The following is an 18,606-nucleotide window of genomic DNA, read 5'->3' as shown; positions in this document are numbered from 1 at the left end:
CGTTTTGATTTTAGCGCAGTTCTCTGCGCAAATAGCGCAACCAGTGCACACACCGGGCAAATCCTTGTGCAAATTGGTAATTGGCACAAGGATACTTGAGCCGTGTAATTGGCGTATAAATGAAATTTATATTACATACCTACGAGTAAATGAAGAGGGGCAATACAACTTTTATATTTTTTTCTACGAATATTCTTATGTTATTTAGCATTTGCGTGAATAAAGAAATTCATATTTCTCTATACTATAGTATTTATACATAAAACCAGTGCGCGGTTGCATTTTATCAGAGTTGCCATAGTAAAATTTTATTATCAGTTATTTGCAGGGCATTTTTTAAGTAATACGAACGTGGCCAAATGGCCACGTAGTAGTCCGCCGTGGCCACGTAGTAATCATAATCTGGCCACAACTAAATTTCGAAAATGCGTGAACAACACCTAATTGAAATAATGTCAGAAATTTTCTGAACATACATGATTTCCCCAAAATGTCAAAAAATATATAACTTGCTAATTCTAATGAAGTTTTTGGTGCTAATCGAAGAAATTTATCAACGAATGAATGATAATTAGAGATGGGAAAGGGGTAAATACCCAAATGGTAAATACACGGTAAATTGGTTATACATGGTAAAAATGGGTAAAGTCCCAAATATTTACCCAAAATAAATACCCACGACGGCCACCGTGGTGTGTTGGTAGCGTGCTGCGCCTACCACACCGGATGCCCTGGGTTCAAACCTCGGGCAAAGCAACATCAAACATTTTAGAAATAAGGTTTTTCAATTAGAAGAAAATTTCTCTAAGCGGGGTCGCCCCTCGGCAGTGTTTGGCAAGCGCTCCGGGTGTATTTCTGCCATGAAAAGCTCTCAGTGAAAACTCATCTGCCTTGCATATGCCGTTCGGAGTCGGCATAAAATCATGTAGGTCCCGTCCGGCCAATTTGTAGGGAAAATCAAGAGGAGCACGACGCAAATTGGAAGAGAAGCTCGGCCTTAGATCTCTTCGGAGGTTATCGCGCCTTACATTTATTTATTTATTTTTAAGGGTAAAAATAATCTTTTGGAAAATATGGGAAACCAACACACAAATTCATTCCAAAATGTATCCAATTTGTCCTATATTGGTGGGTAGTTATCCATTATGCTATCGGTTGAATTAGCTTTAATCTGTAATCCAGCGTTTTTCAAAAATATTTAGCCAATAATGCATGCCGTTGCAAATATTTAAGTTTACCCAGTAAACATTTTGAGTCGAAAAAGAGTCGGAAAAATATCTAAATTGGAGCCTTTACAGCCGGTATGTGCTCATTTGGGAGGCCGAAACCAATGTATTTCCTTCTTGCAATGGTCGTCCTATATGAGCCTATTAACGTAAATCATTTGAGCCTAAAAAAGATGCTTATACAATAGGGCGGGTCGATTTAAAAATCGCTCATTGCTCTGTGAAAAATAAGGAACTTTGACGAAGGAACCATACCTCTAAAACGAATTCTGATGTCCCCCCCTTTGGGTCGAACTTTTGGGTAGGGGCAATTTTAATTCTACCTGCTGTGTCTTGTGGTGGCTTAAAAAAACAACACAAGTAATTTTACGATCTGCAATTGTGTCACAGTGATACCTTCATTTTTTAAAACGGTTGAATAAAAAACCCACACAACTATGTTTACGACATGCAAATGCATCACAGTGATGCCTTGCTTTTAAAAGGGGGTTGTAAAAACGCTAATTTCTAATAATTTTTTTAATTTCTTTTCTATTACTAAGTTAAATTCATTTTTTCATTTACATATGTTCTGACTAAATAAATTTCTAAAGAGAAAAATAAACTCCAAAAAGAAAAAAACATAGGCATTTCAAAGTGGGATTTTTCAAAATTTGCAAGTTCGGCCCAAAGGGGGGGGACATCAGAATTCGTTTTAGAGGTATGGTTCCTTCGGAAAAGTTTCTTATTTTGATCCCTAGAATATGATTTTCACAGATCAATGGGCGATTTTTTTGCCTCCCCATAAATCGACCCGGCCTATTATACAATAAAAGAATAGGAAGGGTAAAAATAATGTACAAATGTAATTCATTTTGTATTAAAATGAACAGTGATCGTAACAAAGTTTCAAAATTTGTTCCAAACTCGCTGTGACGAAGATAAATAGTTGATAAATGACCATTTTTGCATGCAAGATTAGGAGCTTTTAGGCTGTTAAGTAAAAGGCAAAAATTAAATTTTCTTTTACCCTCCTACGCGTTTCGACGCTTTTCTGATTCCTATATTGCCCACTTATTTTGGATTCGTTTCGGATTCTTAAATTATGAGCGCCGTGAGCCTGTTTGTTTGGGTAAATATGTGTCCCTTATAAATATTCTCTTACAGTTCTGGAGTTTAATATGGTTCAAAAGCTTCAAAAATGCTATCACCTTAGAGTCTTTTATGACTCCGATTTGATGAAATTATAAACAAACGAAAAATATTAGAATTAGTAAACTAGGCAGCTCCGGAAAAAAACTCTGAAATTTTTCTGCGACAATTTATTCTAAATAAATAATTAACTCAACTAATACTTATTTCATTTCTATCTTATCCTCATGTGAGTTTTATCACATTCTCCCCTATGTTTTCCGCTTCGGAAGTAGTGTCATTAAAAGGCTCAAAATTAGCAGTATATGACGCCAATAAGGCTCATATATGATATCGGAAGAAGGTCTGTATAAGACTTATGTTAGAGGCAAAATATAAGCATATAGCATTCGCTTCAGGTTCCTAAATGAGTTCATAACGAGTGCAAACGATCCAAAGTTTGGACTCCTTTCAGACTAATTGTTGACTCCGAGTGTTTGCTGGGTTGTTTGTTTAAAATAAAAACGAAATTTTTTTAATTTCAAATGGTGTATAAATTTAATTGCTGAATTGTAATTCCAAGCAGCCTCGATTCAAACGATTTTTAAATACCCAAAAAAAGATACAAAAAAGGAATATTCCGGGTATTTTCCCGGTATTTACCCATAAAAATGGTAAATACCCGGTAGAATCCCAACTCTAATGATAGTTCATCAAATATACTATCAATGAGGATTTATATGGAAAAGAACATAGGTACTCACGACTTCCGTGACATATAAATTCTACAAATTCTGCACGTGCTCGAGGATTTTTGTCAGCATATAATAAAAAAATTTTGGCCAAGTATGTAATAAGTTGGATATGAAAAATAACTATTCCTGGGATTACTTGTTTTATTGCAAATGTTTTGGTATGAGTGAGTCACAACCACGGTTGCCACAGCATGTTTTTTTTTTTTACCAAAAATGGCAATATTCAAAAGCTGACCGGTATGGTCAGTCATGTCGAGGAGATATTTTTCTTTTGGCCACCTAGTGAAAAATCCTTAAAAAATGCCCTGGTTATTTGTATGCATTATTTTACTTTTGGCAACTCTGTTCGATCGTCATCGTGTCGTGATCACGGTCGTTAAAAAACGAGCAATAATCGGCTGATGGTGGTCCGCAAACGCATTGCAAAGCATAGTACAGGTCTACAAGTAGGATATCCCTGCAAAAATCGTTGGATTATGTGGTCCACTGGAGTACTTACCATTATACTCCACTGTAATGCAGCAATGGACCAACTCATGTTTCTACACGAACATATTGTAAGCCGATCATTGCTCGTTTTTTACGTTGTCATCACTACACAATGTTTATTGGACTGTGGGTACTCCATGGATTACTCTGATGTAATGCGGAGCTGGAGTATATGGTCCGGTCCTAGGACATCGCAATGTTAATTGGACCATATTTTTTGTATGAATTGTGATAAATTTTGGAGCACTCGGTTGGTCCATAGCGAGTACTCCATACATGCATGCATGGAGTACTCGCGATTTTTGCAGGGATGTAGCAGCACGCACATACACAGCCACGCTCACCTGATAAAAAGCTTGTTCTTGTTCGTTTTTTTTGTGGATGCTATTTGGCACTGTTGTACTTCTTAGGTCCAAGAAAAGTGTAGTAGCTGCTAACGAAAACTGCGTAAAATTTGTATCGTAAAATTACAATGAAATGCCCTTAATGCCAACAAAAGTTACCAGTGAGGCTGAACTGGATCGATTTCGCCAACCTTAAGTTCATATGCTTATTCATTGTTTTTTGTTATGTAAAGATGGCGCAAACATTAATTTATTTTTTTTTCTTTTTCTTAGGCTTTGTCTATACCTTACTTTAAAGTTGCTTTTAATTCGATTGTACTCAGTGTTTGGAGATAGTAGAAATTCGAATAGCATTGCGAATAATAGCCTAGCTTTGCTTAATGTCCTATGCAGGCACCATAAAGGTTTCAGCGTGGTGCACTTTAATGCTCGTAGTTTAAATGGTGAAAAGATGGATGTAGTCAGAGCGATATTTGAACAATCTAGTGTTGATATCATTTGTGTTTCCGAGACTTGGTTTAAACCTGAAATACTTGATGACCATTTTGACATAAAGGGATACGTACTCTATAGGATGGATAGAAAGGTAAAGAAAGGTGGTGGTGTTGCTATGTATTGTAAAAAACATCTCAAGTCGAAAATCATATCAAGTATAGCTGTTGGCGTCACTGAGAACTTGCTAGTTGAAGCGCCTAGTTCAATGTCCAAAGTCCTTATTTCGTGCGTCTATAACCCTAATAAATTGTGCAACGTGAAGGAATATTTTACAATGTTGTCCTCGGTCGCAGTTGATTACACTGATATAATTATCTGCGGAGATTTTAATGTTAATCTCTTATGTAGTGACCCGTATACCTGCCGTTTGTTAGACGATGTTTCAAGTGTTGGTCTTGAAGTGGTTAATGTGTGCGTACCAACAAGGTATGGACAGAACTTCTGCCCCAGCCTTCTTGACTATTTCATTGTGTCCGATACGTCTAAAGTCTTAAAGTTTGATCAATTATCCTTTATTTCAGACCATGATCTAATTTTCTGTTCATTTGATGTAGTGCTCGATAACCACAGTGCAGTAGCTAGACCATCCATTTCACCAGATTATCGACGACTAGACGTAAATAACCTTCTTGGAGACATCTCCAGCATAAATTGGTCTGCTTGTTGGAGCTTGAGTTCGGTTCATGAAAAGCTGAGATTTTTAAATGAAATTATTTTATACCTCTATACAACTCACGTTCCATCTCGGGTATATAGCAACAGATCTTCCTCTTGCCCTTGGTTTAATAGATCCGTCCGTGCTATGATTATCAAGCGCAATAAGCTTTATTCCCTTTGGAAGAAAAACCGAAGCGATGCAAATACTACAGTAAAATGTTGAATATATCGTTGCCTAATCATGTTTTGTGGCGTAATCTGAAAAAACTTCGTGTACATGTGAGTGAGAGTTCTGACTGTTCCCTTAATCCTGAAGATCTTAATGCAGCTTTTGTGAGCCAAGCTAACCCGTCTTGTCTTAATACCAGTTTCTCAACCCCTCCCTTATATGTGGTTCCTGTTTGTCAAGTATTCGAGTTTACAGCTGTTTCGGAACTTGATGTGGCGAGATGCATAAATAAAATAAGGTCCAACGCAATCGGTCAGGACAATATACCGCTCAAATTTGTTAAAATAATTGCCCCGTACATTCTTCCTACATTGACGCATATTATCAACCACAGTATTACTACCTCCTGCTTCCCTGATATGTGGAAGATTGCCACGGTTATACCCATTGCAAAAACTAAGCTTGCAGATTGTCCTAGTGACTTTCGGCCTATCAGCATTTTGCCAGCACTCTCGAAAGTCTTGTTGTCGGAACAAATTCAAGACCATGTTTGCAAACATAGTCTGCTATCACCATTCCAGTCAGGCTTCCGATCAAAGCACAGTTGCTCCACGGCTATCATGAAAATTTTAGACGACATCAGGGCACCCTTTGACAAAAACCAGTTGACTTTATTATGCCTACTTGATTTCTCAAAAGCCTTCGACTCTGTGAACCATGACCTGCTGTGCTTAAAATTAAAAAATTATTTTGGTTTTGATGACTCCGCAGTGCGGCTCATGCAAAGTTATCTGACGGGTAGATCCCAGCTTGTCAAAGTCGGCTCCGAAACTTCAGGTCTAAAACCACTATTGGCAGGGGTACCCCAAGGCTCTATCTTGGGTCCACTACTTTTTAGTATTTTTATTAATGACATATTTAATGCATGCCAGCATGCTCATATGCATGCATATGCTGATGATGTCCAACTATATTTGTCGGGAAATCATGAGGGGACAAACGATTTATGCTCAAGATTGAATAATGACTTAACATCCATATTTGAATGGGCTAGGAAAAATGACTTATGCATGAACAGTGAGAAATCATACGTGCTGCCTATATCTAAAAAACGAATAAGTTTCTCAAGTATTCCGCCCTTGCGCGTTGCCAGTAAATGTCTCAAACTCGTTTCAAAAGTGACTAATCTTGGTTTTATTATTAACACGACGCTGTCCTGTGATGATCATGTAAATTCGGTGGTTAAGAAAGTATACAATATCTTAAGAAACTTACGAATGTCTGCTATTTATACTCCGGTCAATGCTAAAAGAAAACTTGCAATTCAATTGATTATGCCGATCATTTGCTACTCTGAGCTAGTATACAGTAAACTGAGCTCCCAGTCTGCTCATAAAATTGATGTAGCATTTAATCATGTTACACGTTATGTATTCGGCTTAGCTAGATTTGATCATATATCCAGCTGGAGAGCGCGTCTACTGGGCTGTGAAATCTTCGAATATCTGAAAGCTAGAAACAGCATTTTCCTTTGTCAACTTATCATGTATAAGGAGCCTAGTTACCTATATTCCCCAGGTCTGCTCGAATCAACGACCTAATAGTACCAACTTATAACTATCTAACATCTGGACGGCTATTCTTTGTCAATGCTATTCGCCTATGGAACTCTATTCCAGTATCCGTACGTAGTAGTCTAAATAAAAGCAACTTTAAAAATGTTCTTTATGCTCATTTTAATTGAAACCATTATACTTATTGAGTTTTCGCCATCAATATGTATGAGTGTATACAATGTTTTGTTATTGAATTTAATTATTTGTTTATTTTAGATACTAGTAAATTACGATACTTCTCTATGTTTAATGTGATAATTTAACATACATAACCCTCTGTTATGACTTTTGTTCTTTTTTACATTGCGAATTATCTTTTTGTACTAATACTATTTTTGCAATAAATGTTGATGATAATGATTTACTTTCAAACGAGCACTTAATTACATCCCTCTTTAGAATCCATATGTTTTCGACAATTTTAATTAACAAATTGTGATACTTTATTTCCGGGGACGATTGCTAAAACACGACCAAAACCGTTGGGGGAGTTATTAATAGACGCGTTTTTGCGCGCTTCCGATAATTCGAATACTTTTTCGCCTTTGGGCTATTGATAAAAGGACAAAACGCGTCTTTTAATTTCTCTTTCCACATTTTTGGACGAGTTATTGCAGTCAACCTCGGTTTCAAACTATTTTTCGCGGAGAACTTTCGAAGGGGTAGAAAAGCTTAGCACCCGTGTTTGTATTCTTAATACTGGAATAACTACGCGTCCTCAGGTATCCCAACTCAAAACTTTTGTATAATTTTCTGTAGGACCCATATACGTGCACTACATTTTCATACTAAATTCGTTCAAAAAAGTTACCATCACAGCAACCCATATTTGATATTCCACTCCTTTTTTGTTTCCCTGCGTCGCTTCCAACGACAGCAACCCCGGTAATTTTAACACTTCGTTCAGTGCCAAACGCATGTTCCACTGAGTTCCACAATAGTTTGACACTGACCGAAGTGTCAAACTGCAATGTGTTAGAAAGAGAAAGGAATTGCTTCCTTCTCATACATATCAGACTTGTAAACCTGTACTATGTTGCAAAGGAGTATTCATAGTGTACCTATACCAAGTGTGTCAACTAAGCGATAAACGTCAAAACTACAAACAGCCTCGCTCACCTGATGCAAATCTCAGGTTTAGAGTTGCATTTTTGGTACGTAAGAGTACTTCAAGCTGAGTTGCATTTAATAGTTAAATAAAACTTTGTATTATTTACAGATGTAATAGTTGCATATATTTCCGCGGAAATAAGAATACTAGATTTGTAGGCTGCAACAATGCGGAAACATACGGAAAGCAAAATTTATTTAAATTAGAGTCAAAATATGAAGCGCCACACGTGTAACATGGAAAAATTTCACTTCTAAGGCTGTTTACACAAATGCATAAGGGCAAAATTATATAAAACGCTTTGGTCACTTCAAAAGCATATATGACACTACTTTATTTTTGCTTGGATTTCAAGCTAAAAAAACTAACGAAACTTTATCGGAACTTCAAAACAAAAAAAAAATTTCTATCATGAAAAAGCGAGGCTACTATTCCCCCATAATTAGCGAGTTTGTCATGTTTTTGTTTATGTTTTACATTTTATCTTTACATTAACATTTTTAACAATAAAACAATGCAAATAACACGCGCAAATTATTTCTTTCTCTAATGGTTCACTTTTTTCACAAGAAACTTGATTCTAATTGTGTTTTTACGCACCAAATTTCCAAACTAAAAAAAAACTTTCATTTGTCTGAAAAAAATAAAGAAAAAACGGCCGAATGTCAAAAAAAAACCTGTCGAAAAACAAACTGGCTCGTTTGTTTTTAATGAAAGGTTGTATTTTTCTTGTATTTCGTTAGTTTTTTGAAATATAGTTTAGCGTAAGCACGCAACCAAAGCATTTATGTAAATTTTTCGATACTTCGCCCGACAGATGAATTAATGAATGCAATACAACCAAAGCGTCTGTTTAAATCCGCCTTAATTTTTGTAGCTGTGAAAGCCTCCTGCAAATATAATAATGCTGTAATTGCAAACAAATCAAACTCCTATATGACGCTACTTTATTTTCTATGTATTTTTCTTGTATTTTCTCATATATTTTTGTCGAGGGAGCCAATAAGGTTTCAATACTGGTGAAAGTATGTGAACTATATTTGAAAAAACTAACGAAATACAAGAGAAATTCAACGTTGGTTCATTAAAAACAAACAAGCCAGTTTGTATTTCGATAGGGTTTTTTGACATTAGGCAGTTTTTTGTTTATTTTTTCTGACAAATGAAAATTTCGTTTTTAGTTTCAAAATTTTGTGCATAAAAACACAATTAAATTCAAAGTGTAAATTGTGTGTGCAAATGAGTTTTCAATAAGTGTACATTTTTCAGTTTTTCATAGTGAACTTGGCTACAGAAATTCAAATTAAAAAGTTTTTCACGATAATTTGAAAAACTCTACGTTTTCTCTGCTTTTTACAATTATAGGAGCAACCCTCCGTAATAAATTAAACTTTTAATGAAAATCAATAACTCTGAACTGAACACTTTTCGCCATGATATAAAATTAAAATGCTGTGGAACAGGAGCAACACTTTTGTGACTACATAAACCCTGTTTCAATCTTACGTCTCTGCACAGAACCCTAATTGACCTTTTTAACCGAAACAACAATGGCAACCCAGATTTTCCCGGTCTGCCCACTTAAGCGAGTGCCTGTCAGAAAGAATTCAGCACACTTGTACTTGTACACTATGGGAGTATTGTTAGAGTACTCCAACATGAAGAAAATGGAACACATAATCCAACACTTTTTGTAGGGTGGTGACAAAATGTACAATACCAACGCTAGTTCCTTAAACGAAGTAAATTGGAACTATTATCAAAGTACACTGAAGAATTGGCGTTGGCGTTTTAGCTTTCGAGCTGGCCAAATAATTCGAACTGATTCGACCTTCATCGGTATTTTATATACGCGCAATGAAGTAACTTAAATAACAAAAAAAAAATCCTTCTTAACCCTAGCGGTTAGGGGGCTTAGGATATACCTGCGGCAGGTACGCCTGTCGTAAGAAACGACTAGAATACCCAAATGATTCAAGGGAAGCTCTAGCGACCTCAAGTTCCTCATGGATCTACGGGGTGGGAGGGCAGAATGGCCTAGAATGTTTTATATGGTCATACTAAACCTTTCCCGAAATGGTCGGGTGATCGGCAAAGGACCATCAACATCGATAACGCCCAAAAACCTCCGGGGAGTGCCTTAATCGCCACGACAACAACAACAAAATATTATCATCAAAAAAATCGATTGCTTCGCATTAAAAAATGTGTACTCATTCATTAAAGGTTTATCACGTAAATTTTAATATGGAGGATAAAATTTTGTATACAAAAAACCATTGCTTTCTATTGCTTTTCCCTTTTTTAGCAAATCTATTTAGCCTTTCCCTGCGCAGCAACTGATTCCATCGCTTTCCGCACAGTTTCCTCATCACCTAGAAACTTCATAGATACGACTGGTCTCAAACAATCGTCCAATTCGTAGACAAATGGTATCCCGGTTGGCAGGTTCAGTGTCATAATTTGATCTTCGGATACATCTAAATAATGTGGTGGATGACAAGTAGAATACTCAAAGCACGAATTTTTTATTCACTTACCATCCAAATGTTTCACTATACCCCGCAAGCTATTACCATGGGCCGCGATAATAATTGATTTGCCCTCTTTTATTTGTGGTACAATCGTTTCATTCCAATACGGCAAAGTTCGCTCAATTGTTAATTTAAGAGATTCAAACATTGGAAATTCATCCTTACATGGACCATCAGCATAACGGGGATCATTAACAATGATATCATAGTATTTATGATTCTTCTCCATTGGTGGAGGGGGTGTAGCAAAACTTCTACGCCATATTTTTACTTGATCTTCACCATACTTGGCAGCAGTCTCGGACTTATTGAAACCAGTGAGGCCTCCATAGTGTCGCTCATTCAAACGCCATGTCTTGCAAATTGGTATGTTCGTTTGTTCGATTTCTTTCAAAATCACGTCCAATGTAATGATAGCCCGGCAAAGCACGGATGTGTGTGCTATATCAAATTTATAATTACTTTCCTTCAATGTTTTTCCCGCTATTTTGGCTTCTTGCAAACCCTTCTCAGTCAGTGCTGCATCGTACCAACCACAAAACTGATTCTTTTGATTCCATTCCGATTCACCATGACGTATCATGACAATTTTATATTTTCCAACATTTTTACTTGTCACCCTTGTCACGTGCGATTGTCGCACATTTTTGAATTTTTGCGCGGGATCCCAACGCTTCCGTGGTATGCAGGCATAACAGGATCCTGCAGATGAGCAAAATTGCCGGATGAAAGCATGTCCAAATTTGGTAAAAAAGTTCAACCGCAATGCCATACTGTGCGAAATAAAATCAAAAAATCCCCAGTTCAGCTAACAGCTGATTTTTTCGACAGTCCTGTGGTAAATTTTTGAAGTCAAAGATCTAAAAAACCAGTATTTTTTACGGCCGGCTTCAACGTTGTTCTTGTTGTTGATAGATTCGGTAACAAGTCCAACCATTTTGGGAACGATCCCATCGATTTCATGTCGTTATGCTTTGGCGTATTTACAGGGCTTTCACGGTTGACCAGAATTCACCAGCAGAGAGGTTGCAGTTTTGAGGATGCTCTTCCCATTTGGCTCCTTTGTGTTCCGAAAGGTAATCATTCTCCGCATTTCTGATTAGGGCGTCTTTCTGCCGCACAAACTCACGTCCTCTCGCAAGGGCTGCAGCGTTAGCTGGAAAATTTCCAGAATTCTATGTTGTTGTTGTTGTAGCGATAAGGTTGCTCCCCGAAGGCTTTGGGTAGTGTTATCGATGTGATGGTCCTTTGCCGGATACAGATCCGTTACGCTCCGGTACCACAGCACCATTAAGGTGCTAGCCCGACCATCTCGGGAACGATTTATGTGGCCACATTAATCCTTCAGGCCATCCCCTCCCTACCCACCCACAAGTTCCATGAGGAGCTTGGGGTCGCCAGAGCCTTGTCTGTTAGTGAAACAGGATTCGCCGCGGATAGGTGAGGGTGACAATTGGGTTTGGAGAACCTTTATATTGCGCTGGCAACCTGAAGGGCTGCGCTACACAGCCCCTTGAATCTGGTATTTTGGTCGCTTCTTACAATAGGCATACCTACCGCGGATATATTCTGACCCCCTAACCCGCTCAACACCGATAAAACTCCCCAAAACCTACAGCGATCTTCTTATCGTTACAAGAAGATGCGAGCCGATGTAGAATCGAAGATTTTGTGAAACCCACTCCTATCGGACTTCAGTAGGAATGAGGAGATCAACAAAGGCGTGCTCCGTATATGTTTGGAAGCCATCCAATTTTTTTTTCTTACGGCAATCGGAGGTTATGAAATCGGATCAGTCTATCTAGGAATCATGAGTAGGCAGTCGAATGGAATTGTTAGCAACAGTCCCTAGACAACGCAGTTTATGAGTCCTGCGCGTATGATGGAAATGTCTAATGAACTTTAGCAGTTTACAAAAAGTGTCCTCTATCATGGGCTGTCGCATTCCTTGTGCCGGTGTGGCCTCCGTCCGAGGGTTGTCGTTGCGAAGCCCTAAACATCCAGGAAAGTCGCATCAACCAAGGTATGTTGTACACTTGCTTACTATACTAACGTGGATCATCTTAATGCTTCCGAAAAAAGTACTCGACATTGCTCCTGCTATGCGGCTGTGCGTGTTGTGCGGCATTCTGGATATCCTTTAGAGACATCTAAATTGATTCTAATGAATTCTAAATTCCTTCTCATCACGGTAGGCGCCATAAATCATCCGAAAAACTTTTCTGTCCAACACATCAAGGTTCATCTCATCTTACTTCGACACCGTCCATGATTCCAAGCCATAAATCAAGACAGGAATATAGGGGTTTTTTTGTCGAGAGAGGAATTTACTTTTCGATTACCTGTTCAGCCCAAAAAAGCATTTGTTGATAAGAGTTATTATCCGGTCTAGTTCTAAGGTAACACTGTTTCCCCTGCACCCAGATAGATAAAGTCCCTCACAAGCTATCATCCGGTGGCAAAATCCTGAGCCAGATAAATAATTTTGCATGTAAATGCAACAACAACGATTTGAGCCAGATAAAAGTCTGGTTCTATTTGTGAGCCAGATAATTTGTTAGTTACTTCTTTTTAGGTTGGCAACACGGCCTTTAATATACCTACTTTTTCAAAAATAGATGTCGCTGCTTAGCCTTTCGCCGTATGAGTTAAATGAAAAACAGCGGCGACATCTGCCGATCACATCTCACGTGTGCGAAAATTTCACGACATCTGCTTCTCAAGTCTCTCAATGATCCAGAGCATTCCCGTGAGAATTGAGCGTGAGCCGGAGCTGTAAAACTCACTGAAAGACCGCAACAGTCTCGAATGAGGTTACGGCAACACAGCAGTTTCAACATAAAAAAAAAAAAACAAAAAAAAAAATACTTGCTACTTTTTAAATTTCTCCTACAAAACGGGGAACGTACAAGTTTGAATTTTCCAAACACTGCAGAGGGGCCACCCCGGTTGGAAGTATTTGATGTTGCCTTTCCCGGGATTTGAACCAGGAATATCACGCTACAATAACTTTTCTATCATACTCGGCGAATAAGACTTAGAATGAGTTATGCAAATTTAAGAACGGTTTAAAACGAGTTTTAGGATAGAACGTTGTTTAATAAAATGTTTTAATTAACCCAGCAAAACTTTATTTTTCTGTCCGTTATTTTTTTGTTTAATTTTTCAAATTTTGTAGTTTTCATTTGTGTAACAAAATAAGTTAAAGTGTTATCTTAACTACATGTAAATACATTTAAAGTAAAGGATTGCCTTGGGGATTTTCCGTAAACACATAATTTCCCAATTTCGTCTTTTCGAACTTACAAAATGGTACGTTCGATGAGTTTTCATACATCTTTGCATCAATTTCGTTAAAAGCATGTGTAACGAGTAATGTTTTACCATCCAATAAAGCATTCATATCAGAGGCTTCAATCTGTTTTTTGTTATTCATAAGAAAGATGCTATAATTTAAACCGTAAAGACCAAAAATGGTATTCACTTCGCTGTATAGCTGAGACAAACTAATGAAATCTTTTGTTTTCCAATTTTCCAAAAACAAGCACGCCTTTCTACCCACACCAAATCTTGGGTTAATATCATTTGCTAAAATGATATTGACCCATTTCAAATTGGGCAAATCAATTTCTTCGTTAGAGCAAATGGTTAGCTCAACAACCACGCCTTTTATATCCGTATTTTCCACAATGATTTTACGCTTTTTACCAATATTCTGAGGCGTATAGATGAATATTTCTGATTTTATGGCAGTTTTTATCATATCTTGATATTTACCAATAATTTTAATCAACTGCTTTGATTCCTCTTTATTCGAATCGATTAACCGATAAAAGATCGTCACCGGATCAGTTGGTATAAGTTGAGCTTTTTTCTTAAGTTTTTGTATACGATTTATAACTTCTCGCGCTAGACCTTCTTCCAGTAATTCATCATTGGGGGTCATATCCATAAGCACAAGCACCTCGTTGTCACTATGTGCCTCTAAATTTGTGCCAGTCTTATCTGAAACACAATATATTACGCGTACTTCCTCAAGTTCAATACGTTGACCAAGTATATTGAAGTGTCCATTTGATAAATGTTTTTGTATATCATCATCATTGAGGGACTTAATTGCGGCCATAATAGACTTAAAATCGCCCTTTAAACGCTGGCCTAGTATCTAAATTGGAGAAAACGTTAATTACAGTTTTAAACGTTAAAACAGTTTTATTATATACACTTTAAGTATTGTCTCAATTAATAAATTGGTTATTCCGTGTGAAATCAATCATTGAAGGAGTCGGTTACAGGCAAACAAATAATATAAGCGATAAATAAAAAAAAAAGCCGATAATGTTTCTTCAATAAATAAAAAAAAAACCGGATTGAAATTACACGAAATTACCTTGTGATCCGGTTCAGCACGCAGTGTTATGCCATATTTCTCCTTATCTGAGCTCAGGGTTAATTTTCTTACATTCAATTCACTTAATATAAATGCTTCTAAACTTTTAATAGCAGTCAAGCAAGTCGTATCTTTATGTATGACAATAATTTCAGAAACAGGATATTTTATAGGTAAAGTACGTCGATCACGCATTACACGACCCAGTTCAACAACTGATTGCATTAATGCTACAGATTTTTCAATATCTTTGCGTATGAGACTGCGATTGCAAACAGGCATAAATTGAAAATGAACCGATGATGCGTTTTCAATAGCACCATTCGATTGGAAAAGTACCAAACGCTGGTATATATATTCAGAGAGGAAGGGTGTAAATGGTGCCATCATTTTAACCATTGAATAAAGTACATCGTATAATGTATCCAATGATTGTATGCATTCCTGCTTGCCCAATTCACCTTTTATACGACGACGATTTAAACGTACGTACCTGTAATTATAAATTAATTTATAAATTATTATCATTTTATAAATTGGATCGTATGTATGGTTGATTCCATATTAACGACCTCCTAGTACCTACCAGTTTGTCAATTGGTCTATAAATTTGGTCAGCCGTGGCACCACAGTATACAAGCGGTATTGTTTCATTTCCTTGGCCAGAAAATCGACTAAGGACTCTTTAAATGAAATTATCCAGATATCAAGTACAGATGATTCTTCGATATTATCGAAATGCCTTTTTTTATCATACATATACAGATGTCCATCTGAGAGGTCCTCTTTTTCAAAACGCGCAATATTTTGCAATAAAAATCTATAAGCATTATACCATGGTAAAAATACATCCTTGATTATATCTCGTACACCCTCCTCTTTAAAACGTAAATTCTCAGCTCGTACAACTGGCGAGTTAATCAAATATAAACGTAGTGCGTCAGCACCATATTTACACACCACCTCCATCGGATCTGGATAGTTTTTCTTACGTTTTGACATTTTCTGGCCATCTGAAGCCAAAACAAGTCCATTAGCAATCAAATTTTTAAATGGTGCCTTATTGAATAAAGCTGTCGAAATGACTAGTAATGTGTAGAACCAACCACGTGTCTGATCAATGCCTTCAGCAATAAAATCAGCTGGAAAATTATTCATAAAATCTTTTTCATTTTCAAATGGAAAATGTTGTTGTGCAAAAGGCATAGAACCGGATTCAAACCAACAATCAAAAACAGGGCTAATACGTTTAAGTGGTGCATTGCCAGGTATAGCAGATGGGATTTCAATTTCATCTACGGCCTCACGATGTAGATCAGTAATTTTCTTGCACGACAGTTCTTCCAATTGTTTAATACTACCAATACAGATAGTCTCATCACCAGATGGTGAACGCCATATAGGTATTGGTGTACCCCAATAACGATTGCGGCTTATCTAAATGTAAAAGTATTAGTAAATTTAATGCAAATATATTGAATACATACTTACAGCCCAATCACGCGCTTCTTTTAACCAATTCCCAAAACGTTTATCACGTACAAATTCTGGTACCCAATAGGTTTGTGAGCTACATGCTAACAAATTATTTGACATGTGTTCTACACGTACGAACCAAGATGGTACAGCTTTATATATCAAGGGTGTATCGGAACGCCAACAAAATGGATAACTATGCTTAACCTGTCCCACCGATACAATGTTTCCAGCCTCTTTAAGTTTAGCTATAATTTTTTTATCAGCATCTTTAACATATAAACCAGCGAAATCTGTAACCTCGTTTCTAAAACGGCCAGATTCATCTAATGGGCAAATCACAGTGCTGGACTTTGTAATAATGCCGGCGTTAAAACAAACGCGATAATCGTCCTCGCCAAAATAGGGAGCATTATGTACAATACCGGTACCAGAGTCCTCTGTAACATAATCATCTACTAGTATGCGAAAAGCATTAGCACTCTTGCCTTGTTCCACGAAGTATTGAAAGATGGGCTCGTAAGATTGATTAGCAAGTTTTTTTCCAGGAAATTTGTCCACAATTTCGTATTCACTCTCATTTTTATAAACATAACTTAAACGGCATTCGGCCAACACATAAAAACGATTTGTTGCTTTATCGAGCACCTTAAATATATATTTTATAATTTATTTAAACATTTAATTTTTTTGACATTTATAAATATACATAATGCATTATTTTATGTAAAAACTTTACCGTAAACCTACCTTAACGTATATCATATTGGCATTAACAGCGCATGCATAATTTGATGGTAGTGTCCACGGAGTTGTTGTCCATATGAGAAAGTATGTGTTTTCCAAATTCACCGCTTTTAAGGCCACTACAACGCATGGATCAACAACTTCCTTATAATTTTGTCCGGATTCGAAGTTGGAGAGCGCAGTTGTGCAAGCCGTTGAATATGGCATCACTTTAACTCCTTGATATACTAAACCTTTGTCATAAAGCTGTTTGAAAACCCACCAAATAGTCTCCATATACCATGGATAAAGTGTTTTATAATCATTACGAAAATCAATCCAACGACCCATCCGCGTGACTATTTCTTCCCATTCCTTGGCATACCTCATAACAATTTTTCTGCACTCCGAATTATAAGCTACAATTCCCATTTTTGCTACATCTTCGGGACCTCGTATATTTAAGAGCTTATCAATTTCAAACTCAACCGGTAAACCATGACAATCCCATCCAAAGCGTCTATCAACATGATACCCTTGTTGGTATGCATAACGTGTTACAATATCCTTAATAGTACCGGCTAATATATGTCCATAATGCGGTAGGCCAGTAGCAAAAGGTGGGCCATCATAGAATGTGTATCTTCAGTGAATAAGTGCATACATTACTCACTCAATATAACTTATTTAATTTGTTAATCATATTGCACTTACTTCGGTTTATCCTTAGACAATTGCATGCATTTCTCGAAGATTTTATTAATGCGCCATGTTTCCAAAGTTTTTTCCTCTTCGGCAGTAAAGTTGATTGTTTCCGGCACCCGGCAAACATCTTCTCTACTAATTTGGCTTGGAAGACACGTATTATGCACCATAACCATAACTAAAAAAAAAAAAAAACAATTGAACCAAGTATTAGCACATGTGCACAACCGGAATTTCAAATATGTTGAGTCCGCAATTGTGATTTCATCAGGAACCTTACAAAAGTCAAAACGATAGTAAATAAAGTATTTTGTATTTAATAATAATTATAGCAGTGCTAATTTTAAAACATTAAACACAAAAAGCTGAGATTTACTTGAAAAATCGCTCCTATAAACACAAATAAACCAATGGAGAAATATATGGGTATGTTCCGTAATTTTGTGCGCTCGCCGGTATTTACTTGGGCTCTTCCAGAATTCCAACTACATATGGCTATCTTATGCTCCAAACACATATACAGCAGTGCTATTTAAAGGTACGTAAATTTCAAGCGACGCGACGTCACTGCTGCGATTGCAATTTGGTAATAGTAGTGTTTTTTACACGTTTGCGCGTAAAAACAAAGCATGTCCTCGCAGATAATGCTTAGGAGACCCATCTAGCGGCAGTGGGTAAATAACTAGCCACAGCACAGGGTGTACCGAATATTTTTTTTCCGGTTTTGGGAATTGAATCTTCCAATTCCAATAAATGGCAAGAGGACCCTTAAATTGCCTCTTAAACCGCCAGGTTAACAAACG

At 37.0% G+C, this 18,606-nt stretch overlaps 2 protein-coding genes across 3 annotated transcripts; both read right to left on the bottom strand.

The window, feature by feature from the left end:
* Positions 1-10,192: 10,192 nt before the first annotated feature.
* On the bottom strand, positions 10,193-11,308 carry LOC137243217 (phosphoglycerate mutase 2-like). The gene is made up of 2 exons (XM_067770641.1): positions 10,513-11,308; positions 10,193-10,452 (listed from the first exon to the last, which is right to left on the bottom strand). The coding sequence occupies exons 1-2, from the start codon at positions 11,276-11,278 to the stop codon at positions 10,286-10,288; spliced, it is 933 nt and encodes a 310-aa protein (XP_067626742.1). The 5' UTR covers positions 11,279-11,308; the 3' UTR covers positions 10,193-10,285.
* Positions 11,309-13,635: 2,327 nt separating this feature from the next.
* Positions 13,636-18,298, bottom strand: IleRS (Isoleucyl-tRNA synthetase). 2 transcript variants are annotated; one of them, XM_067760868.1, is made up of 7 exons: positions 18,180-18,298; positions 17,813-17,981; positions 17,123-17,741; positions 16,388-17,020; positions 15,483-16,333; positions 14,897-15,389; positions 13,636-14,671 (listed from the first exon to the last, which is right to left on the bottom strand). In XM_067760868.1, the coding sequence occupies exons 2-7, from the start codon at positions 17,977-17,979 to the stop codon at positions 13,742-13,744; spliced, it is 3,693 nt and encodes a 1,230-aa protein (XP_067616969.1). In that variant the 5' UTR covers positions 17,980-17,981; positions 18,180-18,298; the 3' UTR covers positions 13,636-13,741. The 2 variants fall into 2 exon arrangements, with proteins under 2 accessions (XP_067616969.1, XP_067616970.1); XM_067760869.1 differs by having other exon boundaries at positions 18,084-18,211.
* Positions 18,299-18,606: the final 308 nt, after the last annotated feature.

This window comes from Eurosta solidaginis, chromosome 1, assembly GCF_040869045.1.
Source record: "Eurosta solidaginis isolate ZX-2024a chromosome 1, ASM4086904v1, whole genome shotgun sequence".
NCBI lineage: Eukaryota > Metazoa > Arthropoda > Insecta > Diptera > Tephritidae > Eurosta > Eurosta solidaginis.
This window is presented reverse-complemented; position numbering and strand designations above follow the sequence as displayed.

Coding starts and splice junctions, on each gene's coding strand:
- LOC137243217 (XM_067770641.1), bottom strand. CDS start 11,278: ATGGCATTGCGGTTGAACTTTTTTACCAAATTTGGACATGCTTTCATC. Junction 10,453..10,512: donor TATAGTGAAACATTTGGATG/GTAAGTGAATAA, acceptor CACATTATTTAG/ATGTATCCGAAGATCAAATT.
- IleRS (XM_067760868.1), bottom strand. CDS start 17,979: ATGGTTATGGTGCATAATACGTGTCTTCCAAGCCAAATTAGTAGAGAA. Junction 17,021..17,122: donor CCAATATGATATACGTTAAG/GTAGGTTTACGG, acceptor TATATATTTAAG/GTGCTCGATAAAGCAACAAA. Junction 14,672..14,896: donor GTGCTGAACCGGATCACAAG/GTAATTTCGTGT, acceptor TCTCCAATTTAG/ATACTAGGCCAGCGTTTAAA.